This window comes from Pungitius pungitius, chromosome 3 (assembly GCF_949316345.1).
Source record: "Pungitius pungitius chromosome 3, fPunPun2.1, whole genome shotgun sequence".
NCBI lineage: Eukaryota > Metazoa > Chordata > Actinopteri > Perciformes > Gasterosteidae > Pungitius > Pungitius pungitius.
The window spans coordinates 28,581,438-28,598,453 of record NC_084902.1 but is presented as its reverse complement, the minus strand read 5'-3'; the positions used below and the strand labels follow the sequence as shown (position 1 = coordinate 28,598,453).

The window sequence follows — 17,016 nt, the reverse complement described above, 5'->3', positions numbered from 1 at the left end:
GGTGTTTAACGGCCGTAGAATATTAAATAATTCTGTTTTTTCAGCCGCAGACTCCGTTCTGAGTGAGATGTCCTGCTCCTCGTCTCCCGTGGGCTCGCTTTCCTTTAAAAAAAAAAAAACCCTCCCTCTGTAAACTCAAGTCTGTGGGTGTTTACTGACAGAAATTCAAATGTGACAAGAGAGTATAACGTTTACAGATATTTCCTGATATCAGCTTTGTGTCTCTGGTTTTAAGATGTTGAGTAAGATGCTTAGTTTCCTACCCTGTGCCTGCTCTCCTCCATTGTGGCATCACTTTGCATTTCTCTGCCCTTCCTTCACCCGTCCACACACACAGCGTCTCTGCATGCTTCTCTCAGTCCAACCGCTCCCCCTCCGCTCCGTCGTTGCACCACATCCCTCCCAACCCTCTCTCCCTCTCTCTCTCTCAAATGGTGAAGTAGTGGAACTTCCTGCATGATTTGTTTATATAATCAGCTCTAAAAAGGAGTTTATTATCAATCAAATAAAAATGAAACTGTAAAACAAACTATTTTATTTTCAGAACAGCTGATGCTCACGATCATGATCCATGACACGTTTAAAATTGACCTATTTACATCTTCATCTTGTGTGCCGACCTTCGGACAAACGCTTGTCATGCAGTAAGTTGCGCGGCATGCTGGTCGGTCCGGATCGTCCCTTCTCACACAGAGGGCTGTCCTTCGTTGATGAAGCTAAGCTTGGCGGTGTGCTCCCCCCACTCCACCTGCTGCAGGTCCAGGTGGGGTTCTCGGGGCTGCGAGGCCACGCCGGAGGGCCGGAGGCCGGAATGAGGCCGGGATATGAGCCCAGGCTGGGACAGGAAGTGGAGGCGGGCCGGAGGGTGCTCGCTATCAGGCTCTGATAAGTCCACCAAAAGGGGAGTGGTGCATGACGGGTGGCCCGATGAGGAGAGAGAGGGGATGGAGGAAGAGGAGGAGGAAGAGGAGGGCGGCGGCGGGTGTGGCGCGGCCGTGTACTCGTGGGGAGAGCTGTTGAGTGACGGGGGAGCCGAGCGATGGGAGACGGGTGCAGCGGCGCCGGCGGGATCAAGAACCAGAGGACGATGGGAGCCGACGGGGCGGGAGGAGGGGCGCCGCGGCGCGTCGAACTCTCCGGGCACCGGGACGGATCGATCGCCCCGACAGTCCACGGGCGCCCGCTGGGCGAGGAGGGGCGGGGCCGCGGGGCAGCTCTGTGACAACACGCTGGGGGGCGGAGTCATGGGCATCGCCAGCACGGAGGGGCTGTGGAAGAGGGGCTTGAGAAGACGAGTCATCTCCTGAAGCTCCTGACTGACGGCGGTCACCTGATGGGAGAGGGCGCACATCTGGAGAGATGGAGTGGGGAAGGTTAACCAGGGTACTACACATCCATTACACTTACTTCATGATGCATTACATATATACAATATAGAATAATGAGAAATCTTTCATTTTAAACTATGATTAAACTAGTAATGAGCATTGCCTCATGTTTCAGCTTAGCGATGGTCTGCATCGTGTCGTCCTCCTCGCGGGCCGCTGTGGACAGAAATGCATTTAATACACAACAGCTGATGATTAAGAGCAGATTAGTTGAGTAGTTGCCGCTCTGCACCCCGCTTTGTGAGTGTGTGTGTGTGTGTGTGTGTGTGCGTGCGTGCGTGCGTGTTGACCTGTTGCACCTGAATCAGGGCTGGGGAGGAAACTGTGCGTTGCACTGGGAGAGAAATCAAACTTCTGCGCTGATCCACTTTGGTTCTCCGTCTCGATCCCATCGACAAACCTGCGGACGAAGAAACAACCAGAAAAATGAATTTAGAAGCACTCGGTACCAAAGTAGCAGCGATCATGTCATTCATAAACACCAACTGGACATGGTTCGGTCTCCAAAGCGATGGTTCCTCACCGTGGGCTGAGGTCCGGCTGCAGGCAGCTGAAGCGCACCACGGGGATCTGCAGGCTGGCGGGCCGCGAGGGGTCGCTCGCCGCTCTGAAGGCCCTCAGGGGCAGCAGCGGGGAGCGGAGGGGCGAGCGCAGCGGGGAGCGCAGGCCTCGGCCCAGGCGGCCCGGGGGAGGCATCTTGGGCAGAGGGGAGTGCTCCCCCTCGGAGCCCGATCCCTCCTCCACCTCCGTGATGGAGGCAAGCTTCTTGGCGATCCCTCCGTTGCTGTCGCAGTCCGCCTGAGGGGCGAAGAATAAACAGAAGATGGAGCGATTTGTTTTCGCTTTTAAAGTCAATGTGCCACAAGGTGGCGCCGCTGGGCCGCTGAAAGCCGCCATTCACAACAGCTGCAACGCTGTCCATTCAGTTTGTCAGCAGCGCTCCCGTTGACAACCGAAGCACACGACAAAGGTTTTCCCATAATCTGACAGATTTAACCTTTGTGGATCATCACGTGACTCGCGACGAGTAATAACCAAACAGACGGCCCCTTCAAAGTAAAATATATCTGCAGTCAGATTGTTGCTGGTGGGAGGTTATTGGCATTATAAGCTGATTAAAAAACTAGCAAACAAATCCCATTTCCTCCGCTCTCCCCCCCCAAAGCCCCCCCCCCCCCGCTCTCCCCTCCGTTTGTTGTTGTCTAACCCATCCTGTCTTTGGCTCACATGCTCAGCTGGTATTTTTAGATCGCAGGTTTAATTTTAGCAGTGGTTTGCCTGGAGGGAACCGAGCAGAGAAGAGGGTGTTTTGAATTCCAACGTGTGTGTGTGTGTGTGTCTGTGAGCTGCACGCGGCACCCTTGATTTGCAGCACGGCGCATGCCACGCGAGTCTTTGCAGGCGTAAAGAAGGAGTTGCATGTTGAAATGCGGCCTCACTGTGATGGGAAATGGGCCAACAACGTGTGTATCTTGCATGTGAGTGAGCACGTGTGTGTCTGTGTGCGATTCTGAATCAGCAAATGTGGGGCGTTCCCGGTTTGTTGCAGTGCAGGAGCCGCATGTGTGCATCTCTGCGGTGTTTGATGCGTGCGTGTGTCGACACGTGAATGCAAATGTCGCTGAGTTCCGGCCCCTTCCTCTTTCTTTCATCCTGATGTTTTCTGGTCTTGTCTTCATCTGGTTGTTCTATATTTATCCGGCGAGGGACGACCCCCCCCGACAGCGCTATTTTTACTCCCAGGCTCAGGAGAGGAGGAAAAACTTCTGTTGGTGTTCTGCATGCATATTTATGTGTGCGTTTGTGTGAAAGTTTTTAAGTTCAGTTCGGAGCCCAAATTCCGAATAGATAAATAAAACCTTCAAATATTTACGAGGGGAGTAGATGGTGAAAATGAGAATAGCGTCAGGATCGATATGTAAGAGCAGCAAAAGAGTAAAAGGAAAGAAATGTTACAGACGTCTGCACACAGAACAGCCGCCACAAACTTTCAGAAGCAGCTGTAATATTGTTGTGGCTGTTGTTACATATTGTTTATGTGAAATCTATGCAATTCATTTCCACCTCTGAGAATTGGCTTTGTGTTAAACCACTTCTAATGTGGTGGAATAACATCTATTTTTAGCTAGATGACAATATACAGCACCACTTGTTTGTTGACAGATGTTATGCAGCATATATTCACCGATGCACTTTTATGTTCAGAAAGCTTGCTGATGTGTTTTTAGCAGTTATCAGTGAACAGGTTTTTCCTAATCCAGAGATGCTTTTAGAAACAAATGTCAACTAAATATTTGTATCTAATCATCTTCTATGCTGCTATGCCGTCTCGCCCCGTGGCATTTCTCTGAAACCGCTGCTCTAATTAGCGACCTTACTCACAGCGTAAATGTGACTTAGTTATTTGCAGTATACGCAGGTTATTCATGTGAAGACTACAGCTGAGATTCCATCTGGAAAACCCCGGCCTCTGAATTCGTGTTTAGTTCATGTCTCGATCTGCTGGCTGAAGCTGCGTCTTTCTCGCTGCCCGTCCAGATGGCTAATCCCCCTTCAAGTGCATCACTCCGGCATTGCGTAAAAACGGGCGCAGGAGGTCACATCCGAGTCTAATCCAAAGAAAACAGAAAGAGATCTCTCCCAGAATTGGGTGCTTATGTGGTCAAATTAATAAGATATATATATATATACAAACTAATCAAGAAGCTTAGATATTTCGCCTCCAGCGTGTTCCATGTGTGAACATCCTCAATGCTGGAGGGACGACGCGACACATCTGGGAAAGTCTCTGTGGGGGGGGGGGGGGGGGGGCGTCTGCTGCCGCCTCTACACACAGAAAGTGACAGGAGATGGATGGATGCATGGAGAGCGCTAAACCTACACCTCATAAACGTGTTACATTGTCACCAACTTAACCGTCACAACTAAGATCTGTGCTGCAGCTTCATGTCTCGCGTGCACGCCCCCCCCCCCCCCCCCCCCCCCGCTCCCGCTCGTACCTCGGTGTCGTGTCCCTCCCGGAGGTTGTACGTCAGGTCGTGCTGGATCTCGGTGATGAACTTCTGGGCGTAGTCGGGGTAGAGGCCGAGCACCTCGCGCAGGCCTTTGAGGCTGATGTACTGGAGGTCACAGTAGGTCAGGGCCTTCACACAGGCGTTGGTCTTGATCACTTCCTCCTGGGTCAGACAGTCGGAGCCAATCAGGTCACCTCGACCTGGAAAGCATTTTCATCTTTCAAGCTTCTTTACCGGAGTGGGGTAACACCCTAAGGACCAGTTATTAAGAATAACACACTCCAGGTACGGTTGGACTTATTATTCTGTTTTTCTGCTCCCTGCCCGATGGGGCAATGCCACATTGGATTTGTGTGCGCGAAGAGGAGAAAAGCAGTACGCGGGAAGGGAGAATAAAACGAGGCACAAGGGAGAGAAACCAAGAGTGTTTGAGAAATGTGTTTCAACAGACTGTGTGTGTGCACTAATGAGTTGCTTCTATAGTGAGCAGTAAAGTCATTATTTACCCTAGATAATGAATTTTGACAAAAGGGTATTGGCCATTTGCTCCCCCTGCGTTACATGAGCCGAGCTGATTCCAGAGCTCTGTGTTTCTTTATTGTGTTTCACCGGTGCAGAGGAAGGCGTGTTGGTGTACTTTTAGTAGGACAACGTTCTCTTGGGCTTTTATTGTGGAGTCAGGTGTCAGGTTCCAGGTGCATCAATTAATGTGGTCAATGGATTTTCTGTTGGGCCTCTGGCTTCTACCCAACTGGTCCCATCATGGGTTGAGACTGGTTTGCTTGGGGTAGTTAATTATGGAAAAAATTGCAGTTTATTTAAAATTCATTTGTAGCACTTGGCTGCTCTTTCACCACATGAAAACATTAAATGTTTAATGCTGCATTTCTAATTATTTCCTCAGGAATAAAATTTCCTGCACATAATGATTCAAGACTTTTGTTAAAAAAATCATCTAATGGTCTCACTCCAGTATATCATGTAAATTAACCACAACGATGTGTGTTTCTTCTCACGAGTCTCTGACATCTCTTTTATCAACTTATATATGAACCATGAACATAATTCCCACAAACCCAGCATGTATAGCTTCATTGTTTTCTTAAATTTGCTGAACCCTTTGACTTAATCTGGGAATGAGCACAACGCAGACCAAGACAGAGAAGCCCTTCACGATTCAGGTAGCAAGATGAATCACTCGGACCTACGGGGAGGCCACTGATGTTCTGACCCACCTAGTCAACCAGAGTTCTAAGCAGGTCTCTCAACATACCATGTGGGATGGAGTCAGGGTGCTGTCCGTGGTGCTGAAGCTCAATGTGTACTGCAGCCGTCTTATTATGTAATATCTAATATGTATTATGTCATCTAATACGTGCATTGTACATATCAGTCAATGCATCGGCTGGTACTGATATCGGCCATTCAGCTAATTCTGAAAATTCCGATAATTAAAACGAGGACGACAGTCAGTAAATACATACTTCACACAAAATGCGCTGTTCTGTTATTTACCGAGAATGGCCTGCACAGTGTTGTCCTTAAGTACTTCCATGGAGCCAGAGCACACAAAGTAGATGGCCTGCAGGGCGTCACCCTGGCGTATGAGGAACTCCCCGGGAGCGCAAAAGGACGTCTTGATGATGAGGGAGAGGGAGCGCAGACACCCCCTGCTGGCCGACTCAAACAGCGACAGCTGCAGCAGCTCGTTGTTCAGATGCATGGCGATGTCGGCCCTCAGCTCATCCGGAAAGTCCTTCAGCAGCTGTGTAAGGAAAGACAGCCTTCAGGGAAACTAAGGCGCCCCAAGTAGGATTTGATTCCTACGCTGTCATCTTATCTTTTTTATCTCTGTCACGTTTAGTCTCTCCTACCTCGCTGACATCGATCCCGTTGTTGACGGACCAGGTGGTCTGGAAACACTCCATCATGCGTTGCTCAAGGGCCTTGGGCAGTCGGTGCACCCGGATAAAGTCCTTCAGGTCCTTGGTGCGGGTTTGGTAGAGGGAGCGGCGCGAGTACATCCTCTGGATGATGGCGGTCACATTTCCAAATACTACAGCATGCATCAAAGCTGTGGAAGCACCGGGATGAAGTCATTATTCAGTAATCTATTTCTGTTTAAACAGCTTTAGATAGAAAATCCTAAGAGTGACATAATGAGGATTTTTTTTGTTGGTGGTGTTCACCCCACCTCCGATCAGCATGGTGCAGATGGAGAAGATCTTCTCGGCGTCTGTGTTGGCTGAAACGTTGCCGAAGCCCACGCTGGTGAGACTGCTCAGAGCAAAGTACAGCGACGTCACGTAGGAGCTCCTGACGGACGGACCGCCGCTCAGCGTCGTCCCCGAGCCGCCGGCCGTCCTCGCTCTGGCCCGGCTGCCGTTCCCTTGGCCGGAGCCCGGCAGCCCGGCGGACCCGTTGAGCGTCTCCAACACGGAGCCGTTCCACCGGCTGTAATTGGTGAGCGCCGCCGCCATGGTGCCTTGAGGCGAATCGGGGACTCCCAACAGGGAGGTCAGCGGTGCCAGGAAGTACGGCGTTCCCAGGCGTTTGGCCAGTTCGTGGAGCCAGCCTGGTGGGAAGAGGGCCATTGTGATGATGCTGGATCGCTTGATTAGCAGAGACAACTTGGCTTGAAGGGAACACTAATTACTTCAGTGCTGGCACAGCCCACAACACTGTTTTTGTATATTCCTTCGTTGGTAAACGTAACTCAGCAACCGTTGCAATGGACATGTGTGTGTGTGCCACGTTTGTGCAAGGGATTGATTAAGTGGAACATGAGCAATCAATACATGTCAGGGTTTGACATTTAATTAGCCAGATGAAAGAGTAGGGCATGACGGGTCCAGCGTGTTCTAATGTAAATGCCGCTGTCACCGAATAAGAGCCCTGGAGGAGACAGGTGATGTGTAAATTCATTCATAAGATGCTTCTAAAAGCCTCTGATTCACCAATGATTACACACTCATTACAACCCACAGCTACCCCCCCCTTGTCTCCTCCTGCCTCATTCCACATTGCACATCACAGGACAGCCTCCATCTTCACAGCCGTTAGAATCGCTGCGTGCAGTAGCAACAGACACAAACCTATGTCCCAGGTGGCGGGGCTGTTGCTCTCGATCTCACTGCGTCCGATGAAGTACCAGACGCAGGCCATCCAATGGCCGAGCAGGGCGAACGTGGACATGAGCAGCGTGAGGACCACGGCGCTGTACTGGGAGTAGCGGTCCAGCTTCTGTAGGAGGCGCAGCAGACGGAGCAGGCGCACAGTCTTCAGCAGGTGAACCCCAAAGTTCTGCGGGAGATAGCCAGGGGTCACATGGGTCTTGTGTATAATCTTCCACTTTTCCCATTTGGAGCCAATTAAAAATCAGCCAGTCGTGGTGAGAACTCTAATCATGCATCTTGACAGTGAGCTGGGCCGCCGTGGGGCCGCGAGCTCTTTCACGGTGCAGAGACAACATTTAAAGGTTGCTCCACAGATCTTCTGAACCGTGTGCCTCAAATGGGATTTAAAATACTTCAGAAGACGAGTTGAACTAAGGATAAACTTCCATTTGCAGGTTTTTACCACAGAAGCCAATCAGAAGAAATCACTGCCGTTATACTCCTTGACTGGAAGAATCCCTGTGGTCTGCCTGAGGGAAGAATTGCCTCATCAAAAATCCTCCCTTCATTGATTTCCTCGCTCACTTCTGTTCACTGCATTTGCAATCCCCTGCTTGTTTCAGTCTCAAATAATTGTTCTTTTAATTTAAAAAGATCTGGTTTCATCACAGCCCTCTATAGGATTTAATCCTCCTGGTAACCGCATATGGATCCATTCAGGGAATTTAATTCAGTAGTCATATAAACCCGTTGTAACAACATCAAGCTCTACCGGATGTCTGCAACGTTGTTCATATTGTAATCTAATACCCAGTGTTCCTTCAAACCCAGTGATCGATCATAGTGTGTCTGTTGAACCGCTCTGTACTCTACATCATCATATTTGTCCTCAGCATACTCATTAATTAGCTTAAATTACCGGTTACCTAATAATGAGTTGCTTGTTGACACTACTCTCAGTCTTCTTTCCTTGAAGACGCCACAACAAAAACAGCAAAGATTCAACAAATGGTGTAACAAGATGAAACATGTTTGGTTTGTGTGTTTGTGTGTGAGAGAGAGGGACCCACCACACTGATATTGAAGGCGTAGAGCAGGTCAAAGGGCAAGGCGGCAATCAGATCCACAAACAGCCAGGAGGTGACGTAGTGAATGCAGATGCTGCGGGCGTCGTACACCACCTGGCCAGATGTGCTCACGAAGGTGGTGCGGAAGTTCAGCGCGATATCTGTCACACAGGACTTACTAATTAACAGGTCATATTTCAATGTCGTTACCCTCATGCAGTTGTTGTGCTAAGCTGTGCTAAGAGGCAGCCTTACATCTTCTCATCTCACTCCACAAAAACCCAGCTAATCCTTTAACGTGATGCACCCTGATACCCGGATATCCTCCCAGAATATTTGACACCTCCTCAACAATTGTGCGCTTAGCAGCTAATTGGGCCAATTAAGGGAGAAGGGGTTGTGGTTTAAGAGCCGCTTGACTGAATAAAATAAACCAGAAAACAGAATATAAATGGAACGGAACAAAAAAATGACATTCTTACTGTTGACCAAACAATCGTGACCCTATTTTACCAATTAGTATTGCCTGATATAGTTTAATCCTCTGACTACAATGACTCCAAAGCTTCCTCACCGATGATGAAAAGTATCTCCACCAAGATATCGCTGACACTCGGAGGGTGACGAGCGGCCGATGGGCCGTCCTCTCGTATCTCCACCGCCGTGAAGCAGACGTTGTAGGGAACGGTGACGGCCACGTAGAAGGTGGCCAACAAGATCAGCCAATCCCAGCCGGCCTTGAACGCACCGTAGTGGAGGAGGATGAGGCGAGACTTCTGAACGTCCGCCACCTTGTACTCTGGGACCGGGTTGGCATTGGCTCCGAGAACACTCTGGATGTGGAGTTTAGATAGACACACATCTGCCATATCAAGACTATATATTTTCTATAAATGTATCAATAATTGATCTTGAGTGCTTGAGAGCATCTCCACCAGCCGGCATGAATATTTCCTTATCATTAACACCACTGCTATTCTAAGTACAGTAATTTCATTCAAGGTTTCAGTTCAGACGTGTACTTTGGTTGGAATTCTACATAATACAGAGGCAGATCTAAATTCATGGGTCATGCTTGGAAATGATATAAGAGAGGAGGTACACAGGAGAGCATGTCTCACATTGTTGATCTTCAGCTTGCTCTTGGTTTTGTCTTGTTTCTGGAGGTGTCCAGAGAGCTGGTAGAGGACGGCGCGACTGCGGCGGCGCTCCATATTCAGGCCTGGTGGACGGCTGACCTGATGGATCTCCAGGCCTGTTTCCACATCTGAAAAAAATCAAGGACACCAAACTAGACACACTGTGGCAGAAACTGCCTTTGTGCCAATATGTGGCCCCCAAACTCGGATCTAGAAATTTGAATTTTAGCGTAATGGGAAAAGGGCCTCACTTTTCCTCTCACCCGTCTCAGATTCATTGGCATGGTCCTGGTCCTTTTTTTCCGTGATGTCCTTGTGTGACACCAGGAACAGAACCACCTCGCCCTTCTCGTTCTTTATGGGCACAATGTCCAACAGACACCAGAACTTGGAACCTGCTCAAAGAAAAGAGATTAGGTTCGACTTAAATATTAATTTCACTTGGCATTACCTTTATTAAACATGATTCATCTTGACAAAATCGCCTGGCCTTCCTTCCAGCCTCACCGCTCTTCTTGTACAGAATGATCTCGGTCTTAAACTCCCGACGTTCATCCAGAGCTTTCTGCATCTGCGAGGTGAGGGGATCGCTGGTCTCGCTGCCGCAGAGGAAGTGACACATGCTGCTCTTCTGCATGAGCTCGCCACGGGCGAAGCCGGTCAGCTCGCAGAAGCCATCGGAGCAGTAGACGATGGGATAGACGGACTGGACCTGAGCGTTCCCCAGGACGAAGTTACTGTCTGGTAGGAGGAAACGTGGGATGGTAAAAAAGGGACAGGAGAGGGAAGAAGAGAAACAGAATAGGGATAAAGATATGTTATGAATTTAATAATAATGGATGCAGTGGATGCATCACTTTGTGAAGGTGAGCTTGATGGTGTTTCAGAGTTCATAATGGGTAATAATTTCCACCTAGCTGTTTCGTTTAATAACGTTATATAAAATCCTGGATGGAAATTGGTTTTGCTGGAAGATATGCAAGGATTCAATGTATAAAGATTCAAGGATATTTCATCTCCTGCTTGGACCAAATGTTGGTCTTCAGAGGCATTATTTCAATGACATTACAAAACCTTTTATCCTCAATTCAAGAGTTTAAAGTTAAATTACCCCTTGAATTATCCGTTATACGACTGTCCAATTACTAAATAAACCCTGAGTCTACAGTCATGCTAGCAGCTTGTTAACCGACCACTTGTTAGCTAACGCTAGCATGCTAACATGCTAACGCTACATCTGGCTAGCAGGTGCAATGATTAAGATAACGGTAACATATTATACTTTCACGAGCTGAGTATAAGCACGTGTACAATTGATGCTAAAATTCAACGTTATATGGTACTAAACTAAAGCAGGAGAAGGAATGTTTGACCTGATGTTGGTACGAGAAGCCTCAACAATGCATTCTGGTGGCGGGAATATTTACCAAAATCTAATGCAAACCTTTCATTTGTGACGAGATAATTTAAACAAAGACTGACTTGTGAAAGAGCCTCGATGCTATCTTTACTCAAATAAAACGTCTTTGTTACTGAATAAAACTATTTCCGGTAAACCTCTTCAAGTCCATCTCAAAAAGTAAGAGGGCTCATCACAAAAAACAAATCATGACCGCTTCACTTTGTATCACTCCGCCAATACAAACCATTGCTCACAACACAGATTGAAAATATAGTTCCTAAACGAAAATAAGAAATATGAAAAAATATATAGAGTGTGTTTGTGTTTGCTTTCCTGAACATAATATTACCATTAATTAAACTATGCAAAGTGTATCAATAAAAAATTTTGATGCAAATATTTACAAAAAACGTTAGTGCATGTTTTAATATGATGACAAACACCACTTTATTTCATGTATTATATATATATATGTACCTAAAATAGGTTATACATTTATTTATTTCATAATATTTAGGATAAATTATTAGTTTTTACTATTATTGAGAGCAGCTGTCATATATATATATATATATATATATATATATATATATATATATATATATATATATATATATATAATATGCAGTTTATATGCAGTTTATAGACTGAATTCTCCTCAATTCAAAGAAAACATAATTTGAATTTCTTGCACGGCTCTCTCTTTTTTCCATGGTGTTCATTCTCCCTTAATGTTCTTTTCTGCCCTCTGAAAGTTTTCAGAATAATTCTAGTCTTTGAAGAGCTTTACCTCGAGCAGAATTCAACACGTTTGCGGCTTTTCATTGATATTCACTTTCTCCCCCCTTTTTCTTTGTTCGTGCCATGCCTCTTAACCATCTAAAATAAGTCCATTTTCTGCCATTGTGGCCTTACACAAATAAACTCCACTTCATTTTGTCTCAACAGCCTCAAAACATGCCAAATTTAAATCTTTGAATCTTGTCATCATTTGCATTGTACGAAAAGGGTATAGAAGCGCTGGGATGGTGCGGCCATGAAAGAGTGAGATACGTCCTGGCTGCAGAGACACAACAAGTTGGTTCACATGTGTTGGAGGCCACCTGTGACTGAACTGTTGTTGAACTGTGAGAGGAGGAATGTTCTTGGCGGTCTACTGAGCTGTTGTGACCTTTCCTCCCTTGCAAGGAAATAATCGGAGAAAGACATATTTGATTCAGAGACTTTATTCTTATGCAAAGTTCAAAGTTGTGCAAAGTTCTTCCATCAAAGAGGTGAAATTGTTCCTGCGTTGCAGACCTTGTTTTGTGCAGCAGAAGCCACAGCGCACAGTTGTCAGATCGCCTCAGCCTGACGGTTTGACTTTAATAATTAATTATTCTTATTATGCAACTGAATTGACATGTGACTGACACAGCCAAGGTATTTATTCCAGTGAGATTATTAAAGGTAATGAAAGGGGAAGACTGGCTTTGCTGAGTGTCAACACTGTAGGACGAGAGATCGATTTCATGAAGATGAACTGGGGAAAAAATATTTAATGCATGCCCTAATAAAGCATGTCCAATGTAAATCAGATCCAGATTTTAACACACCTACAAATGCCACTGAGGCAGAAGTAAGTAAATCTCAGTGGTTTGAGCCTATATCGAAAGATTGGTTTACAAGCCACAGTAATATTTAAAGAAAAAGAAAAGGAGTCTGTCTTCAATTCTCAACATAAAGCAGTGTGGCTGATTATATCAGGGTTGCATGAAACACTCCCCTGGAAACTACTTTTTTTTCTCAAATTGAGATGATTAAATGGTCGAATGGATGGATTTCTGAATATTTAAGAGCAGTGAGCACACGTTGCAGGAAACAGGGGGTCAAGCTTTTAAGTGCTTCCTCCCGCTCAGCCTCCACGCTGCGCTGGACGCGTTGAGCTGAGGTCTCTTTCTGCATTTCTCTGTGCACCTGGCTTTGTGCACTTTATGCACTTTGTGCACTTTGTGTACTGGGGCATTGTCATGTTGCAACAGGAAATGACCGGCTTGATTCCCTTCATTGTTTCGGATATTTTTCATGAAAACGGGAATTATCATTTGTCGACAGCACAGAGATTACGTCACACACAATTTGAGAAAGCACGAGGGACGCATTCTCTTTGTCGTTGCACCTCGACGCTCTCTGCCTCTACGCGGGTTCAGCATGCCAAGGCCCCGCGCTTACAAGACCGCCCCCCCCAAAGACGTCTCCATCTGCTCAGGCTCTGAGCCGCGTTCCGTGATCCTTGTGTTGTACTCATTTCCTGCCTACTTCCCCCCCCCCCCCCCCCCCCCCCGGCACTGTGAGCAGCCTGTCACATCCAGGCTCGCGTCAAGGTGTAATAACGCGCGAGCCGAAACCACAAAGCCGCTGCGACGCGGGAAAGCCCCGGCAGCACCGACGGCGACGGCCCGCCGCGACACATCCGCCAAACGCGTTTTTTGTCTTTTTTCACAGTGTTTATTAAGGACACCACGGGGCTTTTTTTTCTTCTTTGATTCAATGCACGGATAAAAGAACAAACTGTTTGCACAGCAACATCCCGCTCTAATGCGGCGAAAAGATTGTTTGTTAACGTTAGCATGCTAACACGCTAGAAACAGCTTCCTCGTGTTTTTGCATGTGTATATTTCCCCAAATACACTATCAAAGTACTGCACTTGTAGTAATAATAGCATGTTTAATAAAGTCATCTATGATTTGTTCATAATATCACTTGCATGTGCTTGAGAAAGGAAATGTGACGTTTCACAGTTAGTCCCTTCTTAAGATTATAAGATGTGTCTGTCACTAACACAGAACATACATTTGTAATGCTTTAACATAATTAGATGACATTTTACAGGCCAAGCACTAAATTGTTAAAAAGGGTTATAAATTATTCCGAGGATCGCTGGGCTTCATTCTCTGAATCATGTATGTAGAACATTTCACAGCAATCCTTCTGCCACAAACGCAGTCTGCACAGTGTTGACCCACTAACATCGCCATCCAAGGGATTAATTAAAAGCACTGACTTCTGTCCTCATAAATATGCATGCGGCGTATTGAGATATCTCAGGGTTCAAATCTGCCTCCAGCTGAGGGCTTTCCACTGCTGCTAGGAAAATAAATGTAGACAGAGTTCCCCGGAGTCCCTGCGGTTATAGCGCTGCATTAAACTTGCATGGCAGAGATGGAAGACCCCAGCGTCAGACTCCTGCTCAGCTGGTTTTTAACTTCCTTGCAACGTTAAGACGTGTCCAGGAGGACGATCCTGAACAAAGGTTTGTCCACAGCGGCGCTTTGGTACTGCATCTATGGCTTTGAGTCATTGCTGTGATGAATTGATACGGCATCAACCTTCTCTGCCAGTCAATTTGGCCCGCTGTGTGTTTGTGCGTGTGCACACTGCGTTGGCAGCGCCCCACAAACAGCTATGCACAGTTATTTGCTTTGAGAAGCTCATTGAAATCCCCCCACCCACCTGTGTTCTTGTCTTTTTTTCTTACCAAGGGCCGGCCAGGAGCTAGGAGCGAGAATGTGCTCATGAATGAACATTGAGCATCGTTACCTGTGGTGTGAGACAAAGGCCCATTGGCTCTCCCACATGAGTCAGACACACACACCCGTTTGTATAGTTGTTTTGTGTCTGTGGTCATATCATGTGACCGCTATTTTTTTATCATGTGGATTGTTTTGGCCATTCTGTAACAGTTTTGGATCACTTTGCTGTTCTGTTGTTTGTTTTTGGTCACTTTGAGTCCTAATTGGTTTGTGTCTCTGGGGGGGGGGGGGGGGGGGGGGCAAGCACTTAGGGGGCCGTGGGCCTGCACCCATTGTGCCCGTTCAGTTAGGCACCCATGCATTTATTTACTGCATTCACAAACAGGCTCAAACATCATCCAAATCCTTCATTGACTGCTGTGAAGACCACTCCATGTCCGACGGTTCCCCCGAGGGCCGCCGTGCACTAAATGAAGGATTCTAATGGAATCAATGCTATGGCAGGACGCCTCTGTGAAACCAACAGAGGCTAAATAATGTCATTACTTCACAGATTTCCCCACAGGGCCATCGGGAGCTTCTTGCTACAGGAAACCTTCTGTAATCTCCTCCAAAAAAAAGAAGAATAGACAGTTCCACTCTTCCTCCTTATGCATCAGGTTCCTCCACCCGCTGGCTGCTGGTGCAGTTTTTTTTTGCCCGTGTTATTCAACAGTGCATGAGAGCTGCAGTTTGCATGTTGATTGGCTGTATGCAGGAGTGAACCATATGACACAAATATCTTCAACTCTATCAGACAATTTTGCAGGATGATGCTGTTTGTGGTTATTTTATTTATTCTTCAATGGAGAGTTTACATGCAACTTAAACTCAAGAATATTTTCTTTAGCTGATGTAATGGTTTGAAATATGTCACTCACTGATAGCTGGCATTATTAAACAGTCTTTGCACGGTTTACTGGCATTGAGGCAGGTTTAAATATTCTGGTGAAGGGTCAATCAGGAGTAAACGAAAGGAGAAAGTCGTCCTCTGGAAGGACAAGCATGACTTTTGGGCGTGTGGTGAATTATTCATGTTTCTAACATCAGTGCGCTGCTTTCATTCATCATAATTCATTCAGTATCAGCGTGCCTGTGTCTTTGGCCTTAATCCTCTTAAGCACTTTGCAGGTTTTTGCAGGACTTTGCATTTTAAGAGTGAGGGGACAATTCCGATTAAACACATCTTCTTGCAAGATCCGTTGCGCACCACGAAATGAAGGGATTACAGAGAACCGGGATGTACTCACGGGTCCCGTCGAAACGAGTAGCGATGGTGTCCAAGAAGGTGTTCTGCGGCGCGATCAGACCCCTCATCGCCGGCCTCCGAGAGCGGGTCGAGCCGCGTCTCTCGCGCCGCTCGGAGCCTTGGCTCTCGGCCGCCGGGGTCACGAAGCCCGGCAGAAACCTGGACGAGGTCCCCGGCGCTCCTCCCAACCCCTGGAGGAGGGCGCCGAGCCGATTCACCCGGGACTCCACGGTCCAACGCTGACCACGGACCACCGCGCAGGTGATCCCGCCCGGATGCTGGAGGGGAGAGGACCGAGGGGTCGGAGGGATCGGAGGGATCGGAGGAATGGAGAGACCACGGCGAGGATGGTCACATTTACGCACGGGTGTACCGCAAAGCAATTCCCCTCTCCCCCTCCTCCCCTTTCCAATCGACGTCTCTCTTCCTCGCTTTCTCCGTCGTTCCCCTGTTGTTTACGCGCAACCACCTCTCTCTCTCTCTCTCTCTCTCTCTCTCTCTCTCTCTCTCTCTCTCCCTCTCTCTCTCTATCTTTTGGAAATGTATCGGGCTCTCCTCACCTCTTAACCGTTGAATGCCCGTTTCACATAAAAGTTATGTCTTTTAGTTGGGATTTCTTACGAATGAACATCTCTGGTCTGTCATGCCTCAAACGTCTCACCCCACGGACACAATCAATGTCAGGACGGACAGAACATTCCATCCTTTCTGTCGGCGGATTCATGACGTGATCGATTCATCTCCACCTATGAATGATTCGCAAACCCCCCCATGTGCCTGTGCGTGTGAGTAGCATGTCACCAACATGTGGAATCAACACGTGAACGGCCCTCTGTCCCTTAAACAGCCCTTTGGCTGGATGGATGGACATAATGCACCCCCACTAATAAACAAATGGTGTGGAAATACTCCGGTTTGTTACGTCTCACCTATAGGTTCGGTATCTCATTGTATCATTCTGCGGCTCTGCTTCTCTTTAAAGGTAATCAGCTGTGCGCCTCGTCTCTGCTTAAGTACCGTCAGACATTTGACACAAGCTGTTTTATCCTTCTGCAGCCTTTCAGAGCCGCGTGGGCGCCTGGTAATTGG

The 17,016-nt window shown here is 47.4% G+C and overlaps 1 protein-coding gene across 5 annotated transcripts; it reads right to left on the bottom strand.

Moving 5' to 3' along the window:
* Positions 1–414: 414 nt before the first annotated feature.
* On the bottom strand, positions 415–16,381 carry LOC119219676 (potassium voltage-gated channel subfamily H member 4-like). Of its 5 annotated transcripts, none has more exons than XM_037475047.2 (15): positions 15,929–16,381; positions 10,232–10,465; positions 9,976–10,119; positions 9,707–9,852; positions 9,160–9,418; positions 8,589–8,746; positions 7,498–7,705; positions 6,597–6,977; positions 6,277–6,476; positions 5,918–6,167; positions 4,388–4,602; positions 1,912–2,186; positions 1,679–1,788; positions 1,492–1,544; positions 415–1,351 (listed from the first exon to the last, which is right to left on the bottom strand). In XM_037475047.2, the coding sequence occupies exons 1-15, from the start codon at positions 15,993–15,995 to the stop codon at positions 686–688; spliced, it is 3,366 nt and encodes a 1,121-aa protein (XP_037330944.2). In that variant the 5' UTR covers positions 15,996–16,381; the 3' UTR covers positions 415–685. The 5 variants fall into 5 exon arrangements, with proteins under 5 accessions (XP_037330944.2, XP_037330917.2, XP_037330925.2 ...); XM_037475020.2 differs by having other exon boundaries at positions 1,688–1,788; positions 15,929–16,135; XM_037475028.2 differs by having other exon boundaries at positions 9,988–10,119; positions 15,929–16,135.
* Positions 16,382–17,016: the final 635 nt, after the last annotated feature.